The sequence below is a fragment of the Bufo bufo genome, chromosome 5, assembly GCF_905171765.1.
Source record: "Bufo bufo chromosome 5, aBufBuf1.1, whole genome shotgun sequence".
NCBI classification, from domain to species: Eukaryota; Metazoa; Chordata; class Amphibia; order Anura; family Bufonidae; genus Bufo; species Bufo bufo.
Window position 1 is genome coordinate 175,386,583 of NC_053393.1, and position 17,267 is coordinate 175,403,849.

Here is a 17,267-nt window from a genome sequence, read left to right on the forward strand (position 1 = left end):
GCTATGTACAGTCCAGACTGATTGTCACACAGGTATTCCGACCAGACGCGTTTCGAGATAGCTTATCTCTTCCTCAGTAGGTTACCCACTGAGGAAGAGATAAGCTATCTCGAAACGCGTCTGGCCGGAATACCTGTGTGACAATCAGTCTCGACTGTACATAGCAATGTACTAAAAGCTAAAAACTTACCTTCAAAGAAGTGCAATATCTTCTTATCCTACTCACGTAAGCAAAAGTTTGAGGCGGACTCTCGCGAGAGCCAAGACGAGATCTCGGCAAAATCACAAACTGAAACCAACGCCGCTAGAGTGGAGAGCCGTCGAACTGTGGCACGCCACAGTAGGAACCTTCACATACCGAACAAGGTGAACCAACGAGGCATACCGTGAGTAGAGATATAATCTGGACAAACTGTATTGGGACTTTACAGAGACCGTAATAGCCCTGCATATGTGGGCGGATCAGACTCGCAGCACGATTGGAGTTACACACATGGTGTGCTCAGACCCCTGAGAGAGTCGAAACAGATGGACAGTCTGAATATTGCTCAATGTGGAGCCATATAGTTATACACGCACAGCGATTTACTATGTAAGGTGCCGCATATCTTTGCAAGCTGTATGGTTATACATGCATAGCGATTCATTATCTAAAGTGCCGCATATATTTGCTTTCTTGTGAAAACTATATGTCGTACGGGACCTGCATGTGTCTACAACATAGGCCATTTATTAATGATTATTATAATCTGAAATATAGCTGTGTATACGCTGCACAAGTGGGTTTCGCTTTACCATAACAGCTGTGATCCAAAGAGTCATCCCTATTGGGAGGATACGGATGCAGCTTTTTGATATAGCGAACCTTGAAGGCGACGCTCTTGTATCAACTCTGGTCCTAGACATATCTATATGTTTTTTATACATTTTATTTATTTTATTTAATGTATACATGTTGATGTAATACATTTTAAATATTTGCATTCCATTTCCACGTGATTTCCAATTGTTTTGAGTGCCAGTTCAACTTTTCAAAACATATGTGAAAGTAGCCGTACATAGTGTAATAAAATATAGTTCTTACTTCCTACAGCATATTGTAACTGAGGCTGCAATTTTCTGTTCAGGTGTTTTAATATGTAATAATAAGAGCAAAATGTGAGGGAGAGATTGCAGAGGGAAGCAGTTCATATGGGCAATGACACTGAAGCACAGGATCATTTGGACACCAGATTCTTTAGGTTGCTGTATCAATAATAGCAATAACAGCCATCATTAGAACACCAAAAGTGATACCAGACATTGTGTAAGCTTGGTTAATGGAGATTAGATTAAAAAAAAACTGAAGGGGTAGAAATTTGATAATGCAAACTGGTAAAGCAACTAGAGAATCTAGGTTTAATGAACCTAAAGCAGTAGTGTCCAAATATCCAAAGCCCAAATCACTGCTGCCCAAATTAACTAAGCCCAACAGTCTATACCCAAATATGAGTGTTAGTGATACATATCCTTTGCAGAGTTAGCAGAGGCTGTTTACTTATACTATCAGTCAAATATTAATAAGAGTCATATTCATCAAGTCAGTGGTTCTGATGTGTGGCAAGTTCTTGAATAGGGCTCTTAAAAATACTTTTCAGAGAGACCTCTTCAGTTTTCTAAACTGTGTGAAGTATAAATATGACATTAAACATTGCCGTAGCATGTTTTTATTATTGTATGTTGTTTATAAATGCACCTTTCCTTGTAAAAATATATAATTGCAATACTGTATGCCATGTTTATACTACACAGTTAATAAGAACCCTTGATTGCCAAACAACAATGTACTGTATATACGTAGCAATGTTTTCTGTAGTGTTTCTATCGCAGTCAAGGGGGACAATTTTAATGAGCTGGCCTTTATTTTTCAGGTTCCTCAGGAATACAATTTATTTCAGTATTTTGACATTAAAGAAGAAATACTCCCAAGAGCTAAGACTCTCCCAATGTTTAGGTTGCCCACAGGCAGTAATATAGAGGATTTTTCTGGAACTATAATATTGATGGATGGGAAAGGCCATTAAAGGGTTTCTATCACTTCGTATGACATATTTAGGTGTCAGACACTAGCGATCCGCTAGTGTCTGTTCTAACAAACCATCCTAATATGATAGGTTTTGGGGCAGCCGTTTTGCTAAAATAACAACTTATATCTATATGCTAATGAGCCTCTAGGTGCTATGGGGGCGTCATTAGCACCTAGAGGCTCCGTCTACCTTCCTAAACTGCCGCCGCCCAGCGCGTCCCTCCAGCCCGCCCATCTCCTGCTGAATGCGATCCTCTCCGTGCGCGTCTCTGTTCTGCGCATGCGCAATGAATGTCTGACCGCTTCCCTGCTCAGACATCTCCACTGCGCCTGCGCCAATGACATCATAGTGCTCCGAGGAACAGGCGCAGTGGAGATGTCTGAGCAGGGAAGCGGTCAGACATTCACTGCGCATGCGCAGAACAGAGACGCGCACGGAGAGGATCGCATTCAGCAGGAGATGGGCGGGCTGGAGGGACGCGCTGGGCGGCGGCAGTTTATGAAGGTAGACGGAGCCTCTAGGTGCTAATGACGCCCCCATAGCACCTAGAGGCTCATTAGCATATAGATATAAGTTGTTATTTTAGCAAAACGGCTGCCCCAAAACCTATCATATTAGGATGGTTTGTTAGAGCAGACACTAGCGGATCGCTAGTGTCTGACACCTAAATATGTCATACGAAGTGATAGAAACCCTTTAATGTCAGATTGGTAGGGTTCTGATCCCAGTACCCTCACAATCAGCTGATTGAAGAGGCCATGTGCTCCAGCAAGAGCCATAACTTATTCATTGTTTACCAGGGGCTGCTCCATATATATAGAGTGGTTGCTCCTGCTATTACGGCACATTCCCTTCTATTTGAATGGGACTAAGCCACATTAAGCAACCGTACTAGGCACAGTCACTGCAAAATGTGTATTTTATACAGCTGATCAGAGTCAGAGCTCCACGAATATTACATTTATGTTATATTTATAGGACATCAATACATTAGTTCTGTAAACCCCTTTATGTTTTACAACCTTCGTTTCTCAAGCAGGCCACGGGGTGAGATCCAGCCATTGGGTGAAGCTCTACTTCAACTGGACAATGTAGGGACAATAAAGGCCTCCTAATGTGACAATATGAAAATAATGAACACATTTCTGAAGAATCTGAAAATATAGGCCAAAGTCACAATTTACAAATAAGTCTGGTCTCTTTCACAATAGTTTACTGTAATTCACTCGGCACAGTTTGTTTGTGACTCCACGCACTTGGTTAATTGATAATAAAATTCTTAAATGTAATTCTTTAAAAATAAGTATATTGGCAGTATACTATTTATGACCCATAAACAGAGGGTCGGTGCATAAAGTGCCCAGCTTTGTCATCAGCTATGTACTGGCTGGACACAACTATTATATGCTAAGCAGACATAGTGTAATCTACAAACATCACTCACAATTATTAGCTAATTATAAAGCTTACTTGCCTGTAAGCTTTTCACGACTATGCTTCTGCATAATATCATCTAACAGACACTGCCATAGGACAGTCTTGGATTGTCTTTCTTAAGACCAAGACCATAGTGTGAAGCAAACATTAGCACATAACAAATCTACTTATTTCAGCAGATGTCCATCATTCCTACTTGTAATTTCCTTAACCTTCCGTGGAGACACAAAGAATAAACCATGCATTAAAACAAGATGATTCTGGTCAAGGATACAAGGCCTAAATCCATGAACTTGGTAAGTGATCAAGAAAACCTACTGGAAGCATGATCAACCCAAGGACGCCACCACTGCTTTTTTTTGCCCTTGACTTTCTCTTTTTCTGCTTCTCCTAAAATGAAATACGTTAATACATTAATTGAGCATACAATTTTAATTAGATATTCAACATTTTAAATAACAGGTCAAATATTTCACAAGTAACACAGCCGTATGTAATACAGACAACTCATATTGTTTATATTAATGCAGATTTCAATCCATAGGCAGATCAGAATAATTTATGGCATATTATTTATGGGAATACCCCTTTAAAAAGCTCCATTGATGTGGCACTTAAACAATATTTTATTCAAGGTATCAAGGTAAGTTCTTTCCTAGCAAGGCTCTTCAACTTCAAATGCTGTTATGTACACATATTGTATTTTATTTTGTATCTCCTGGGTTTACAAATCTTTCATTGTTCATTGTAAATCACAAGCGTGTTCTGCTAGTGGGTCAAGAAATCTTGGGGAGCTATCAGGAAAACTGCTGCTGTCTCGTTCCTACATGATAGATCTGCCCAGGAAAGCAGCATTATAATTTTGCATTACTCCGCAATGCTTTAACATTTAGATTTTCAAGAGCATAAAAAAAAAGAATATTAATCAATCATAAATCGACTTTTATCAATGGGGCTATTTTGTGTGAAGATGCTGGAATTATAGCATTTTTAAGTCCAATTGCATAGAAATAAATGCTATGTTAACACAAAATCTGCCTTTATAAAACATCAAATAAAAATTTTGAGGGACATTTATTATTTCAATTGTGTCTGTTTTCTGGTGGATATTTGTTGCATGTTTTTGCAAATGATGAAGTCCTGGATTTATATCTGGATTATGAAGCATTTTCTACTGTATGTGCAACATATACAAAAGTGACTGAAAATTTGCAACCTAGGCCAGGCAAGCCCCATGGTGTACCTTTCAAAATAAAATCGTACACCACTTTGCGCTTGTACCACATACATTATTTATCTGCGCCATTTCATGAATGTGGTGCAACCCCAAAACACAAAACCAGACTAAAAAGTGACACCAAAACGATTGCAAATGATAGACCCCCCTAATGTGTACCTAAACTTTCACATAACATTTCAGAATAAACTGTACATATGTGTATACAAAAGTCAGTGTACTGTGTCTGACTATTATATGACTTATATCTGATATTTTAGCAGTTTTCTCTTTTGCAGGCTGCATCTCTAATTTTCAGTTTTATATGAGCTGCTGAAAAGAAACTAGCTGCTACCTATAGACTACACATGGAGACAGGAGATTCTGCTTTCTCACCCTGTCACTCACTGAGGAATAACATATAGGACATTATAGAGAAGTACAGAGCAGTATAAATGTGAATTATGCACAAGGGGGTAAGATTAACACTTACTATTAGCTGCTGAATCATTCCTGCATTGTGTCTGTCTCTCTGTTTCTCTCTGCACTTCCTCCCTTATCCCCCCTCCCCTCTCTATAGACTTCTAAAGGATGATATTATCTGATACTTCAGTGAGCAAGCAGACCGTCTTGGTCTCAAGACACCCTCAAGACAGATTTCTTACAAATTTTGGAGTGAAAGTTTTAAAAAGGACAGAGGGGAGAGAACAACTGATAGCTCTGGAACAATGCGATAAGTGTCTTATATTTACCTGTACAATTGGTTAGTGCAAAGTTGTGTGAAAGTACAGTGATCATTTAAAGAGGACCTTTCATCTCTTCTGACATGTCTGTTTTAACGAGTAACTACTCGCATTCCTCATGCAATAACAATTCTGGAGCATCTTTCTTATAACTGTATTTGTGCTGTTCCTCTATTATTCTTGCTTTAAGTTTATGTATAAAGGTTAAAGGGCATCTGTCAGCAGATTTTCACCTATGAAACTGGTTGACCTGTTGCATGTGTGTTTAGGCATCTGTGTGTTGGTCCCATCTTCATATGAGCCCACGTAGTTGAGAAAACTGTCCTGCCCTCTACACTTTGATTGACAGGGTCAAGCATGATGATGTTAAGACTTCCTGGCCCTGTCAAAGTAGAGAGAGCGTGGCACAGCTATGCAGGCACTTACAGTATGAACATGGGACCAACAAAGATGTCTTCAGCTGCCAAGCGCACATGCAACATGTCAGCCAGTTTCAAAAGGTACAGATCTGCTGACATATGCCCTTTAACCCCTTAACGACGCAGGACGAGAATGCTCGTCCTAAATCGCCGGCACTTAGCGCTAGAGGACGAGCGTTCTCGTCCTACAGTCGTTCCTCCTCCCCGCATGCGGTGCCGCGATCAGCAGCAGAGATCCGGCTGTTACTGACAGCCGGATCCCTGCTGCATCCACCAGCATCGGCGATAACGCCGTTGCCGGTGGGTTAACCCCTCATATGCCGCGGTCAGCGATGACCGCGGCATATGTGAGGTTTGCGCTCCCTCACCTCATCCATCGGTCCCCGAGCTGCTGGGAAAAGACATATAGACATATTAGGTATCGTCGCGTCCATATCGACCAGCTCTATAAACATATCACATGACCTAACCCCTCAGATGAACACCGTAAAAAATAAAAAATAAAAACTGTGCTAAATAAACCATTTTTTGTCACCTTACATCACAAAAAGTGTAATAGCAAGCAATCAAAAAGTCATAAGCACCCCAAAATAGTGCCAATCAAACCGTCATCTCATCCCGCAAAAATCGTACCCTACCCAGGATAATTGCCCAAAAACTGAAAAAACTATGGCTCTTAGACTATCGAAACACTAAAACATGATTTTTTTTGGTTTAAAAAATGAAATCATTGTGTAAGACTTACATAAATAAAAAAAAAGTATACATATCGACTGGCTCTATAAAAATATCACATGACCAAACCCCTCAGATGAACACCGTAAAAAATAAAAACTGTGTTAAATAAACTATTTTTTGTCACCTTACATCACAAAAAGTGTAATAGCAAGCGATAAAAAAGTCATATGCACCCTAAAATGGTACCAAACTGTCATCTCATTCCGCAAAAAATGAGACCCTACCTAAGATAATCGCCCAAAAACTGAAAAAACTATGGCTCTCAGACTATGGAGACACTAAAACATGATTTTTTTTTGTTTCCAAAATGAAATCATTGTGGAAAACTTACATAAATAAAAAAAATTGTATACATATTAGGTATCGCCGCGTCCATGACAACCTGCTCTATAAAAATACCACATGATCTAACCTGTCAGGTGAATGTTGTAAATAACAAAAAAAAACTGGGCCAAAACAGCTATTTCTTGTTACCTTGCCTCACAAAAAGTGTAATATAGAGCAACCAAAAATCATATGTACCCTAAACTAGTACCAACAAAACTTCCACCCTATCCCGTAGTTTCTAAAAGGGGGTCACTTTTTTGGAGTTTCTACTCTAGGGGTGCATCAGGGGGGCTTCAAATGGAACATGGTGTAAAAAAAAAAACAGTCTAGCAAAATCTGCCTTCCAAAATCCGTATGGCATTCCTTTCCTTCTGCGCCCTGCCGTGTGCCCGTACAGCAGTTTACGACCACATATGGAGTGTTTCTGTAAACTACAGAATCAGGGCCATAAATATTGAGTTTTGTTTGGCTGTTACCCCTTGCTTTGTAACTGGAAAAAAAAATATTAAAATGGAAAATCTGCCAAAAAAGTGGAATTTTTAAATTGTATCTATTTTCTATTAATTCTTGTGAAACACCTAAAGGGTTAACGACGTTTGTAAAATCAGTTTTGAATACCTTGAGGGTTGTAGTTTCTAGAATGGGGTCATTTTTGGGTGGTTTCTATCATGTAAGCTTCACAAAGTGACTTCAGACCTGAACTGGTCCTTAGAAAGTTGGTTTTTGAAAATTTTTGAGAAATTTCAAGATTTACTTCTAAACTTCTAAGCCTTGTAACGTCCCCCAAAAATAAAATGTCATTCCCAAAATGATCCTAACATGAAGTAGACATATGGGAAATGTAAAGTAATAACTATTTTTTGTAGGTATTAATATGTATTATAGAAGTAGAGAAATTGAAGCTTGGAAATTTGCAAATTTTTCAAACTTTTTGGCAAATTTGGTATTTATTTATAAATAAAAATGATTTTTTTTTACTCCATTTTACCAGTGTCATGAAGTACAATATGTGACGAAAAAACTATCTCAGAATGGCCTGGATAAGTCAAAGCGTTTTAAAGTTATCACCACATAAAGTGACACTGGTCAGATTTGCAAAAAATGGCCTGGTCCTGAAGGTGAAAATGAGGCCGGTCCTTAAGGGGTCAAGGTAATAATAATTCCTGTCACCTGTTGGTGGTGTTTTACTGCACAATCTGATACTGGCAGCACTGACATCCCCCCCAACCTAATTGTACTTTTATACAGGATTAATAGACGAAGGACAAAATGTAGAGTAATAAAAAATAAATGCACCAGAATTGTTATTTCATGTGAAAGGCAAGTATTTACTAGCTATTATTTACTTACTAAGACAGGCTAAAATAAAACAGGCTTGTCAGAAGTGGTGATGGATCCTCTTTCATTTAATGAATATGTAATTTTCAATCTCACTTTTAAATGCTCAATTAAAAATAAAAGTGCCTTGCCATATAAATGTACCATACCTTCATCATCATCCTCATCATGTTTCTGAATCTCATGGCTTTCTCCTGACTCCTGTGCAAGACTTAACATTCTTTCTTTACCTTTTTTATATTTTTCTTGCCTGGCTTTAATGCGATCCATCCTGGCAAAATTTAAAGTGTTATGACATGTCCAGCTCACCTTCAACACATATAAAATGGACAGTCCCATACATTTTTAAAGAGAATCTGTCACAATGAAATGTAGTGCATGTTATAGAACAGAAGGAGCTGAGTGGATTGATATATAGCTTTGTCGAAAAAGTTTCAATAAAACTTATAATTTATACATTTAAACCTCTGCTTTCTCTGAACTTTCTATGATAGCTATCTATGTATACACAAGGGTACGTTGCCTCATGTTCAACTGAAGTAAGAAAGAGCAGAGATTTGAATGTATACATTGAAAGCTTTGCTAATTCTTTTCCCACAAAACTATATACAGGGTGGGCCATTTATATGGATACACCTTAATAAAATAGGAATGGTTGGTGATATTAACTTCCTGTTTGTGGCACATTAGTATATGTGAGGGGGGAAACTTTTCAAGATGGGTGGTGAAGTCGGACATTTTGAATCCAACTTTTGTTTTTTCAATAGGAAGAGGGTCATGTGACACATCAAACTTATTGAGAATTTCACAAGAAAAACAATGGTGTGCTTGGTTTTAACGTAACTTTATTCTTTCATGAGTTATTTACAAGTTTCTGACCATTTATAAAATGTGTTTAATGTGCTGCCCATTGTGTTGGATTGTCAATGCAACCCTCTTCTCCCACTCTTCACACACTGATAGCAACACCGCAGGAGAAATCCTAGCACAGGGTTCCAGTATCCGTAGTTTCAGGCGCTGCACATCTCGTATCTTCACAGCATAGACAATTGCCTTCAGATGACCCCAAAGATAAAAGTCTAAGGGGGTCAGATCAGGAGACCTTGGGGGCCATTCAACTGGCCCACGACGACCAATCCACTTTCCAGGAAACTGTTCATCTAGGAATGCTCGGACCTGACACCCATAATGTGGTGGTGCACCATCTTGCTGGAAAAACTCAGGGAACGTGCCAGCTTCAGTGCATAAAGAGGGAAACACATCATCATGTAGCAATTTCACATATCCAGTGGCCTTGAGGTTTCCATTGATGAAGAATGGCCTCACTATCTTTGTACCCCATATATCACACCATACCATCAATTTTTTTGTTCCAACAGTCTTGGAGGGATCTATCCAATGTGGGTTAGTGTCAGACCAATAGCGGTGGTTTTGTTTGTTAACTTCACCATTCACATAAAAGTTTGCCTCATCACTGAACAAAATCTTCTGCGTAAACTGTGGGTCCTGTTCCAATTTTTGTTTTGCCCATTCTGCAAATTCAGTGCGCCAATCTGGGTCATCCTCATTGAGATGCTGCAGTAGCTGGAGTTTGTAAGGGTGCCATTTGTGAGTAGCTAATATCCACCGAAGGGATGTTCGACTAATGCCACTCTCCAGTGACATGCGGCGAGTGCTACACTGTGGGCTCTTTCTGAATGAAGCTAGGACAGCCACTGATGTTTCTTCATTAGAGACAGATTTCATGCGTCCACATTTTGGCAAATCCAACACTGAACCAGTTTCACGAAACTTAGCAAGCAGTTTGCTAACTGTAGCATGGGAGATGGGTGGTCTCGTAGGGTGTCTTGCATTGAAATCTGCTGCAATGACCCGGTTACTGCGTTCACCCGACATCAACACAATCAGCTCCTCACGTGTTAACCTCGGCGACATGTCAATGGCTGTAAACAAAGAGGAACTTGTAAATAACTCATGAAAGAATAAAGTTACGTTAAAACCAAGCACACCATTGTTTTTCTTGTGAAATTCCCAATAAGTTTGATGTGTCACATGATCCTCTTCCTATTGAAAAAACAAAAGTTGGATTCAAAATGGCTGACTTCAAAAAGGCCGCCATGGTCACCACCCATCTTGAAAAGTTTCCCCCCTCACATATACTAATGTGCCACAAACAGGAAGTTAATATCACTAACCATTCCCATTTTATTAAGGTGTATCCATATAAATGGCCCACCCTGTAGAATAGAATAGAATTTTTGGCTGTTTTCCTTTTTTAACTTTTGCATTATTATGCCGCCGAACATTAAATACAAAATACTGTCCTTCTGTATCAATAAACACAAATGATAAGTCCTCATAAATAAATGGGTAATCCAGTGAACGTTTACTGCTGCTGTGAGGGGAATGTGTTAGGCTACTTTCACACTAGCGTTTCGGCTTTCCGTTTGTGAGATCCGTTTAGGGCTCTCAAAAGTGGTCCAAAACGAATCAGTTTTGCCCTAATGCATTCTGAATGGAAAAGCATCTGCTCAGAATATATCAGTTTGCCTCCGTTCAGTCACCATTCCGCTCTGAAAGCTGACACCAAAACGCTGCCTGCAGCGTTTTGCTGTCCGCCTGACGAAGCGGAGCCAAACAGATCCGTTCTGGCACACAATGTACAGTGCCTTGCAAAAGTATTTACCCCCTTGACTTTTTTGGGATTTTGTTACATTACAGCCTTAAGTTCAATGTTTTGTTAATCTGAATTTGATGTGATGGATCAGAACACAATAGTCTAAGTTGGTGAAGTGAAATGAGAAAAATATATAATTAAAACTATTGTTTAAAAATAGAATACAGAAAATTGGCATGTGCCTATGTATTCACCCCCTTTGTTAGGAAGCCAATAAAAAGCTCTAGTGCAACCAATTACCTTCAGAAGTCACATAATTAGGGAAATGATGTCCATCTGTGTGCAATCTAAGTGTCACATGATCTGTCATTACATATACACACCTTTTTTGAAAGGCCCTAGGGGCTGCAATACCTAAGCAAGAGGCAACACTCACCAAACACTGCCGTGAAGACCAAGGAACTGTCCAAACAAGTAAGGGACAATGTTGTTGAGAAGTACAAGTCAGGGTTAAGTTCTAAAAAAATATAAAAATCTTTGATGATCCCCAGGAGCACCATCAAATCTATCATAACCAAATGGAAAGAACATGGCACAACAGCAAACCTGCTAAGAGACGGCTGCCCACCAAAACTCCTGAACCGGGCAAGGAGGGCCTTAATCAGAGAGGCAGCACAGAGACCTAAGGTGACCCTGGAGGAGCTGCAGAGTTCCACAGCAGAGACTGGAGTATGTGTACATAGGACGACAATAAGCCGCACGCTCCATAGAGATGGGCTTTATGGCAGAGTGGCCAGAAGAAAGCCATTACTTTCAGCTAAAAACAAAAAGGCACGTTCTGAGTTAGCAAAAAGGCATGTGGGAGACTCCCAAAATGTATGGAGGAAGGTGCTCTGGTCTGATGAGACAAAAATTTTACTTTTCGGCCAAAGAAAACACTATGTCTGGCGCAAACCCAACACATCACATCACCCAAAGAACACCATCCCCGTGAAACATGGTGGTGGCAGCATCATGCTGTGGGGATGTTTTCAAGCAGCCGGGACTGGGAAACTGGCCAGAGTTGAAGGAAAGATGGATGGTGCTAAATACAGGGATATTCTTGAGCAAAACCTGTACCACTCTGTGCGTGATTTGAGGCTACGACGGAGGTTCACCTTCCAGCAGGACCATGACCCCAAACATACTGCTAAAGCAACACGAGTGGTTTAAGGGGAAACATGTAAATGTATTGGAATGGCCTAGTCAAAGCCCAGATCTCAATCCAAGCACAAACCATCCAACTTGAAGGAGCTGGAGCAGTTTTGCATGGAGGAATGGCAAAAATCCTAGTGGTAAGATGTGGCAAGCTCATAGAGACTTATCCAAAGCGACTTGGAGCTGTGATTGCCACAAAAGGTGGCTCTACAAAGTATTGAGTTTAGGGGGGTGAACAATTATGCACATTGACTTTTTCTGTTATTTTGTCCTATGTGTTGTTTGATTCACAATAAAAAAATATCTTCAAAGTTGTGGGCATGTTCTGTAAATTAAATGATGCAAATCCTCAAACAATCCATGTTAATTCCAGGTTGTGAGGCACCAAAATATGAAAAAAGTCAAGGGGGGGGGGGGGTGAATACTTTTGCAAGGCACTGTAAGTCAATAGGGACGGATCCATTTTCTCTGACACAATCTAGCACAATAGAAAACTGATCAGTCCCCCCATTGACTATCAATGGTGTTTAAGATGGATCCGTCATGGCTATAGAAGACATAATACAACCGGATCCATTCATGACGGATGCATGCGGTTGTATTATTGTAACAGAAGCGTTTTTGTAGATCTATGACGGATCCGCAAAAAACGCTAGTGTGAAAGTAGTCTAATCTGCAAGGTAATCTTCATGATAATGGTAAGTATACAATTAAGATATCAGTAGCTGTTGTTCTCTTGATAGGCCTAGATAAAGATGTCCACATAAGGACGTTGCATTAATTAGTGTAATGTGTAATGCTTCAACTATTGGTGGCCATCTTTGGACCAAGTGAAAGTCTGACTCAAAAAAGTTAAGCAAGACTGTTTGTCATGCTTAAAGTACCAACAAAGTACAAAAAAATAGCCTGAATAGGAAGCAGTATACACAGAATGATTTTATTAAATTATATCCAGTGAAACTGCAACCACATTTTAATTAAAAAAAATAGTATTATATATATTCACATCTAGCTTGTTAATAGGTGATAACATTTTTGAGAAAAGTTTCCCTTTAAAAGCAATCAATACCAACTGTGTCTAGAATTGTGCTGACACATACAAAGATAGCTGTGAATATTCTGTATGCACTGCATGTTTAGATATATGTATCTGAATAGTTCTCAACATTGCTGTTCTTCAAGAACAGAAGAGCTATGGGACCATGTAAAAAAAACTAGCAGCCAGTATTTTGTGTAAGAATTATGACATTTTCACTCAGAATTCAGACTTTTTTAGTAGGTCGAAATTCTTTCACAAAGTAGCATGAAAAAAACTAAATCCACATACTGTCTCTTCAGTTGATCCATGGATTTTTTTTCCTCTTCGAGTCTTGCCTTTACAGCTTTGACAATAGTAGCCTGAAACAGTTCTGCTCCTCTGAAGAAAGGAAAGAGATGAAGGAAAGTTAAAGATTAAAAATACAAAAACAGTTGTGATTAGTGATTCTACTTCTATCTTCCTAACATTCCTTCCATCCCCAACCATTCATAACGGATGTACCAACAAGATATGCATTGTTTTTCTCCAAAAAGCTGTATGTAATTTATTGACAGAGGTAATTTGTAAATTTTTTAGAAACACATTACGTACCTTGAAGCAAGAATCTGAGAAGACTTAATATCCGCAACTACATGTAGGAAGTAATAGCTCATGAATACTCGTCTTTGCAATAAGAGAAATGCAAAACATATACTGTCCCAGATGATACCAGCCTCACCACTTGGTAACTGACAGCTCTTCTGGTCAATCGCTAAGAGAACAAAAGGACAAAATTGATGTTTAAAGGGAACGTATTGTATATGTATGTCTGCCAACGAAAGCCAAAAGCGTCACATTCTTTTTTTTCGAATCTGTTTTTATTTTCTCACGACAGATGTTTTTAATTATATTTTCAATACAAGCATATGGGGACAGCCATCTTGTCTGAGCTGCTGTTAGAGATACACTATATTTTACAGCAACCACATGGATCATAGACACATTAAAATTGAGAGGAGTCATTGACTTCCACAGGAGTTTTTCTAGGCATGCTCTGTGACTTTCTGTGACTTGTGCGGGTCACTGTACCGGGAAGGAGTAGATAAGATGTAACATCACCTACAATGAATGGTGGATGTTATCTAAATCTAGGTGATATATGTCATTGTAATCCTGCATGTGATGGAAATGAGATGACTGCTGAAAAGTGATCTCTACAGAACTGAAAGTCTTGAATTATTAGGCTAGTTGGCCAATGTAAAAACTGCAGGATTGTAAAAATATGCTTTATTTAAACAATAGGTCATTTTCTGATGACACATTTTAAGAGCAGAAATTTGATTTTGCTTCCATAGCTCTACAGAATAGTTTGCAAGGAAAGATTAGTCTGTTTGCTCATGATTAGAAAATTTTCTTGGCTAAAGAATGCACTTTAAGACTGATTAGGTGGAATTTACTAGATCGGAGACAGAACAAACATTGGTGACAGACCTGGGGGTTACGATTGTACCCCAAAAATTTACATATTTAGGAATTATTATGAAACTTTAAGAAATATTTGACTGTAATATTGGGAAGAGTAATATAACTTGAAATATGGAAGCATTGACAATATTGTTATTAGGCAGAGTGTGCAACTAATAAAAATTATCAGTTTGACACAAATGCTATATTCATTACATACTCTACCTATATTGGTAGCTGCCCTGGCTACTTGGTTTACTAAATTCAGCCTATTTAGCTTGTATGGTGCTTAACAGTGTAATCTGTAGAATAAACATTATTTTACATCTCAACAGATTAAAGGCTATGTATAACTTTGGGGACAATTTATTTATGACTGTATTTTACTCATTTTGGGCCAAAAATAATATTTACAATTGGTCTTTATTAAAAATATTGAGGGAGTCTGTCACAAAGGGTTAACTGTTTTTCTAGCTGTGTGATCCATCTAATAAACATTATCCCTAAATTACTTAAAGGTCATAAACACTTAAGGACCACAGGTTTATACCCCCCTAAAGACCAGGCCCTTTTTTACAAATCGGCACTCCACAACTTTAGCGGTTTATTGCTCGGTCATGCAACTTACCACCCAAATGAATTTTACCTCCTTTTCTTCTCACTAATAGAGCTTTCATTTGGTGGTATTTCATTGCTGCTGACATTTTTACTTTTTTTGTTATTAATCGAAATTTAAAGATTTTTTTGCAAAAAAATGACATTTTTCACTTTCAGTTGCAAAATTTTGCAAAAAAAACGACATCCATATATAAATTTTTCTCTAAATTTATTGTTCTACATGTCTTTGATAAAAAAAAAATGTTTGGGTAAAAAAAAAATGGTTTGGGTAAAAGTTATAGCGTTTACAAACTATGGTACAAAAATGTGAATTTCTGCTTTTTGAAGCAGCTCTGACTTTCTGAGCACCTGTCATGTTTCCTGAGGTTCTACAATGGCCAGACAGTACAAACACCCCACAAATGACCCCATTTCGGAAAGTAGACACCCTAAGGTATTCGCTGATGGGCATAGTGAGTTCATAGAACTTTTTTTTTTTTGTCACAAGTTAGCGGAAAATGATGATTTTTTTTTTTTTTTTTTTCTTACAAAGTCTCATATTCCACTAACTTGTGACAAAAAATAAAAACTTCCATGAACTCACTATGCCCATCAGCGAATACCTTGGGGTGTCTTCTTTCCAAAATGGGGTCACTTGTGGGGTAGTTATACTGCCCTGGCATTCTAGGGGCCCAAATGTGTGGTAAGGAGTTTGAAATCAAATTCTGTAAAAAATGACCAGTGAAATCCGAAAGGTGCTCTTTGGAATGTGGGCCCCTTTGCCCACCTAGGCTGCAAAAAAGTGTCACACATCTGGTATCTCCGTATTCAGGAGAAGTTGGGGAATGTGTTTTGGGGTGTCATTTTACATATACCCATGCTGGGTGAGATAAATATCTTGGTCAAATGCCAACTTTGTATAAAAAAATGGGAAAAGTTGTCTTTTGCCAAGATATTTCTCTCACCCAGCATGGGTATATGTAAAATGACACCCCAAAACACATTCCCCAACTTCTCCTGAATACGGAGATACCAGATGTGTGACACTTTTTTGCAGCCTAGGTGGGCAAAGGGGCCCATATTCCAAAGAGCACCTTTCGGATTTCACTGGTCATTTTTTACAGAATTTGATTTCAAACTCCTTACCACACATTTGGGCCCCTAGAATGCCAGGGCAATATAACTACCCCACAAGTGACCCCATTTTGGAAAGAAGACCCCCCAAGGTATTCCGTGAGGGGCATGGCGAGTTCCTAGAATTTTTTATTTTTTGTCACAAGTTAGTGGAAAATGATGATTTTTTTTTTTTCTTACAAAGTCTCATATTCCACTAACTTGTGACAAAAAATAAAAACTTCCATGAACTCACTATGCCCATCAGCGAATACCTTGGGGTGTCTTCTTTCCAAAATGGGGTCACTTGTGGGGTAGTTATACTGCCCTGGCATTCTAGGGGCCCTAATGTGTGGTAAGGAGTTTGAAATCAAATTCTGTAAAAAATGACCAGTGAAATCCGAAAGGTGCTCTTTGGAATATGGGCCCCTTTGCCCACCTAGGCTGCAAAAAAGTGCCACACATGTGGTATCGCCGTACTCAGGAGAAGTTGGGGAATGTGTTTTGGGGTGTCATTTTACATATACCCATGCTGGGTGAGATAAATATCTTGGTCAAATGCCAACTTTGTATAAAAAAATGGGAAAAGTTGTCTTTTGCCAAGATATTTCTCTCACCCAGCATGGGTATATGTAAAATGACACCCCAAAACACATTCCCCAACTTCTCCTGAGTACGGAGATACCAGATGTGTGACACTTTTTTGCAGCCTAGGTGGGCAAAGGGGCCCATATTCCAAAGAGCACCTTTCGGATTTCACTGGTCATTTTTTACACATTTTGATTTCAAACTTCTTACCACACATTTGGGCCCCTAGAATGCCAGGGCACTATAACTACCCCACAAGTGACCCCATTTTGGAAAGAAGACACCCCCAGGTATTTTGTGATGGGCATAGTGAGTTCATGGAAGTTTAAATTTTTTGTCACAAGTTAGTGGAATATGAGACTTTGTAAGGAAAAAAAAAAATCATCATT

At 38.9% G+C, this 17,267-nt stretch overlaps 1 protein-coding gene across 5 annotated transcripts in view; it reads right to left on the reverse strand.

Moving 5' to 3' along the window:
- The window catches only part of PIEZO2 (piezo type mechanosensitive ion channel component 2), a 661,827-nt gene that overhangs the window by 162,070 nt on the left and 482,490 nt on the right, over positions 1-17,267 (reverse strand). For all 5 annotated transcript variants that reach the window (XM_040432210.1, XM_040432212.1, XM_040432214.1 and 2 more), the window contains exons 28-31: positions 13,729-13,888; positions 13,426-13,515; positions 8,434-8,555; positions 3,822-3,893 (exon numbers count right to left, since the gene is read on the reverse strand). In XM_040432210.1, coding sequence (XP_040288144.1) covers positions 3,822-3,893; positions 8,434-8,555; positions 13,426-13,515; positions 13,729-13,888 — 444 coding nt within the window. The remainder of the gene's footprint in view (positions 1-3,821; positions 3,894-8,433; positions 8,556-13,425; positions 13,516-13,728; positions 13,889-17,267) is intronic.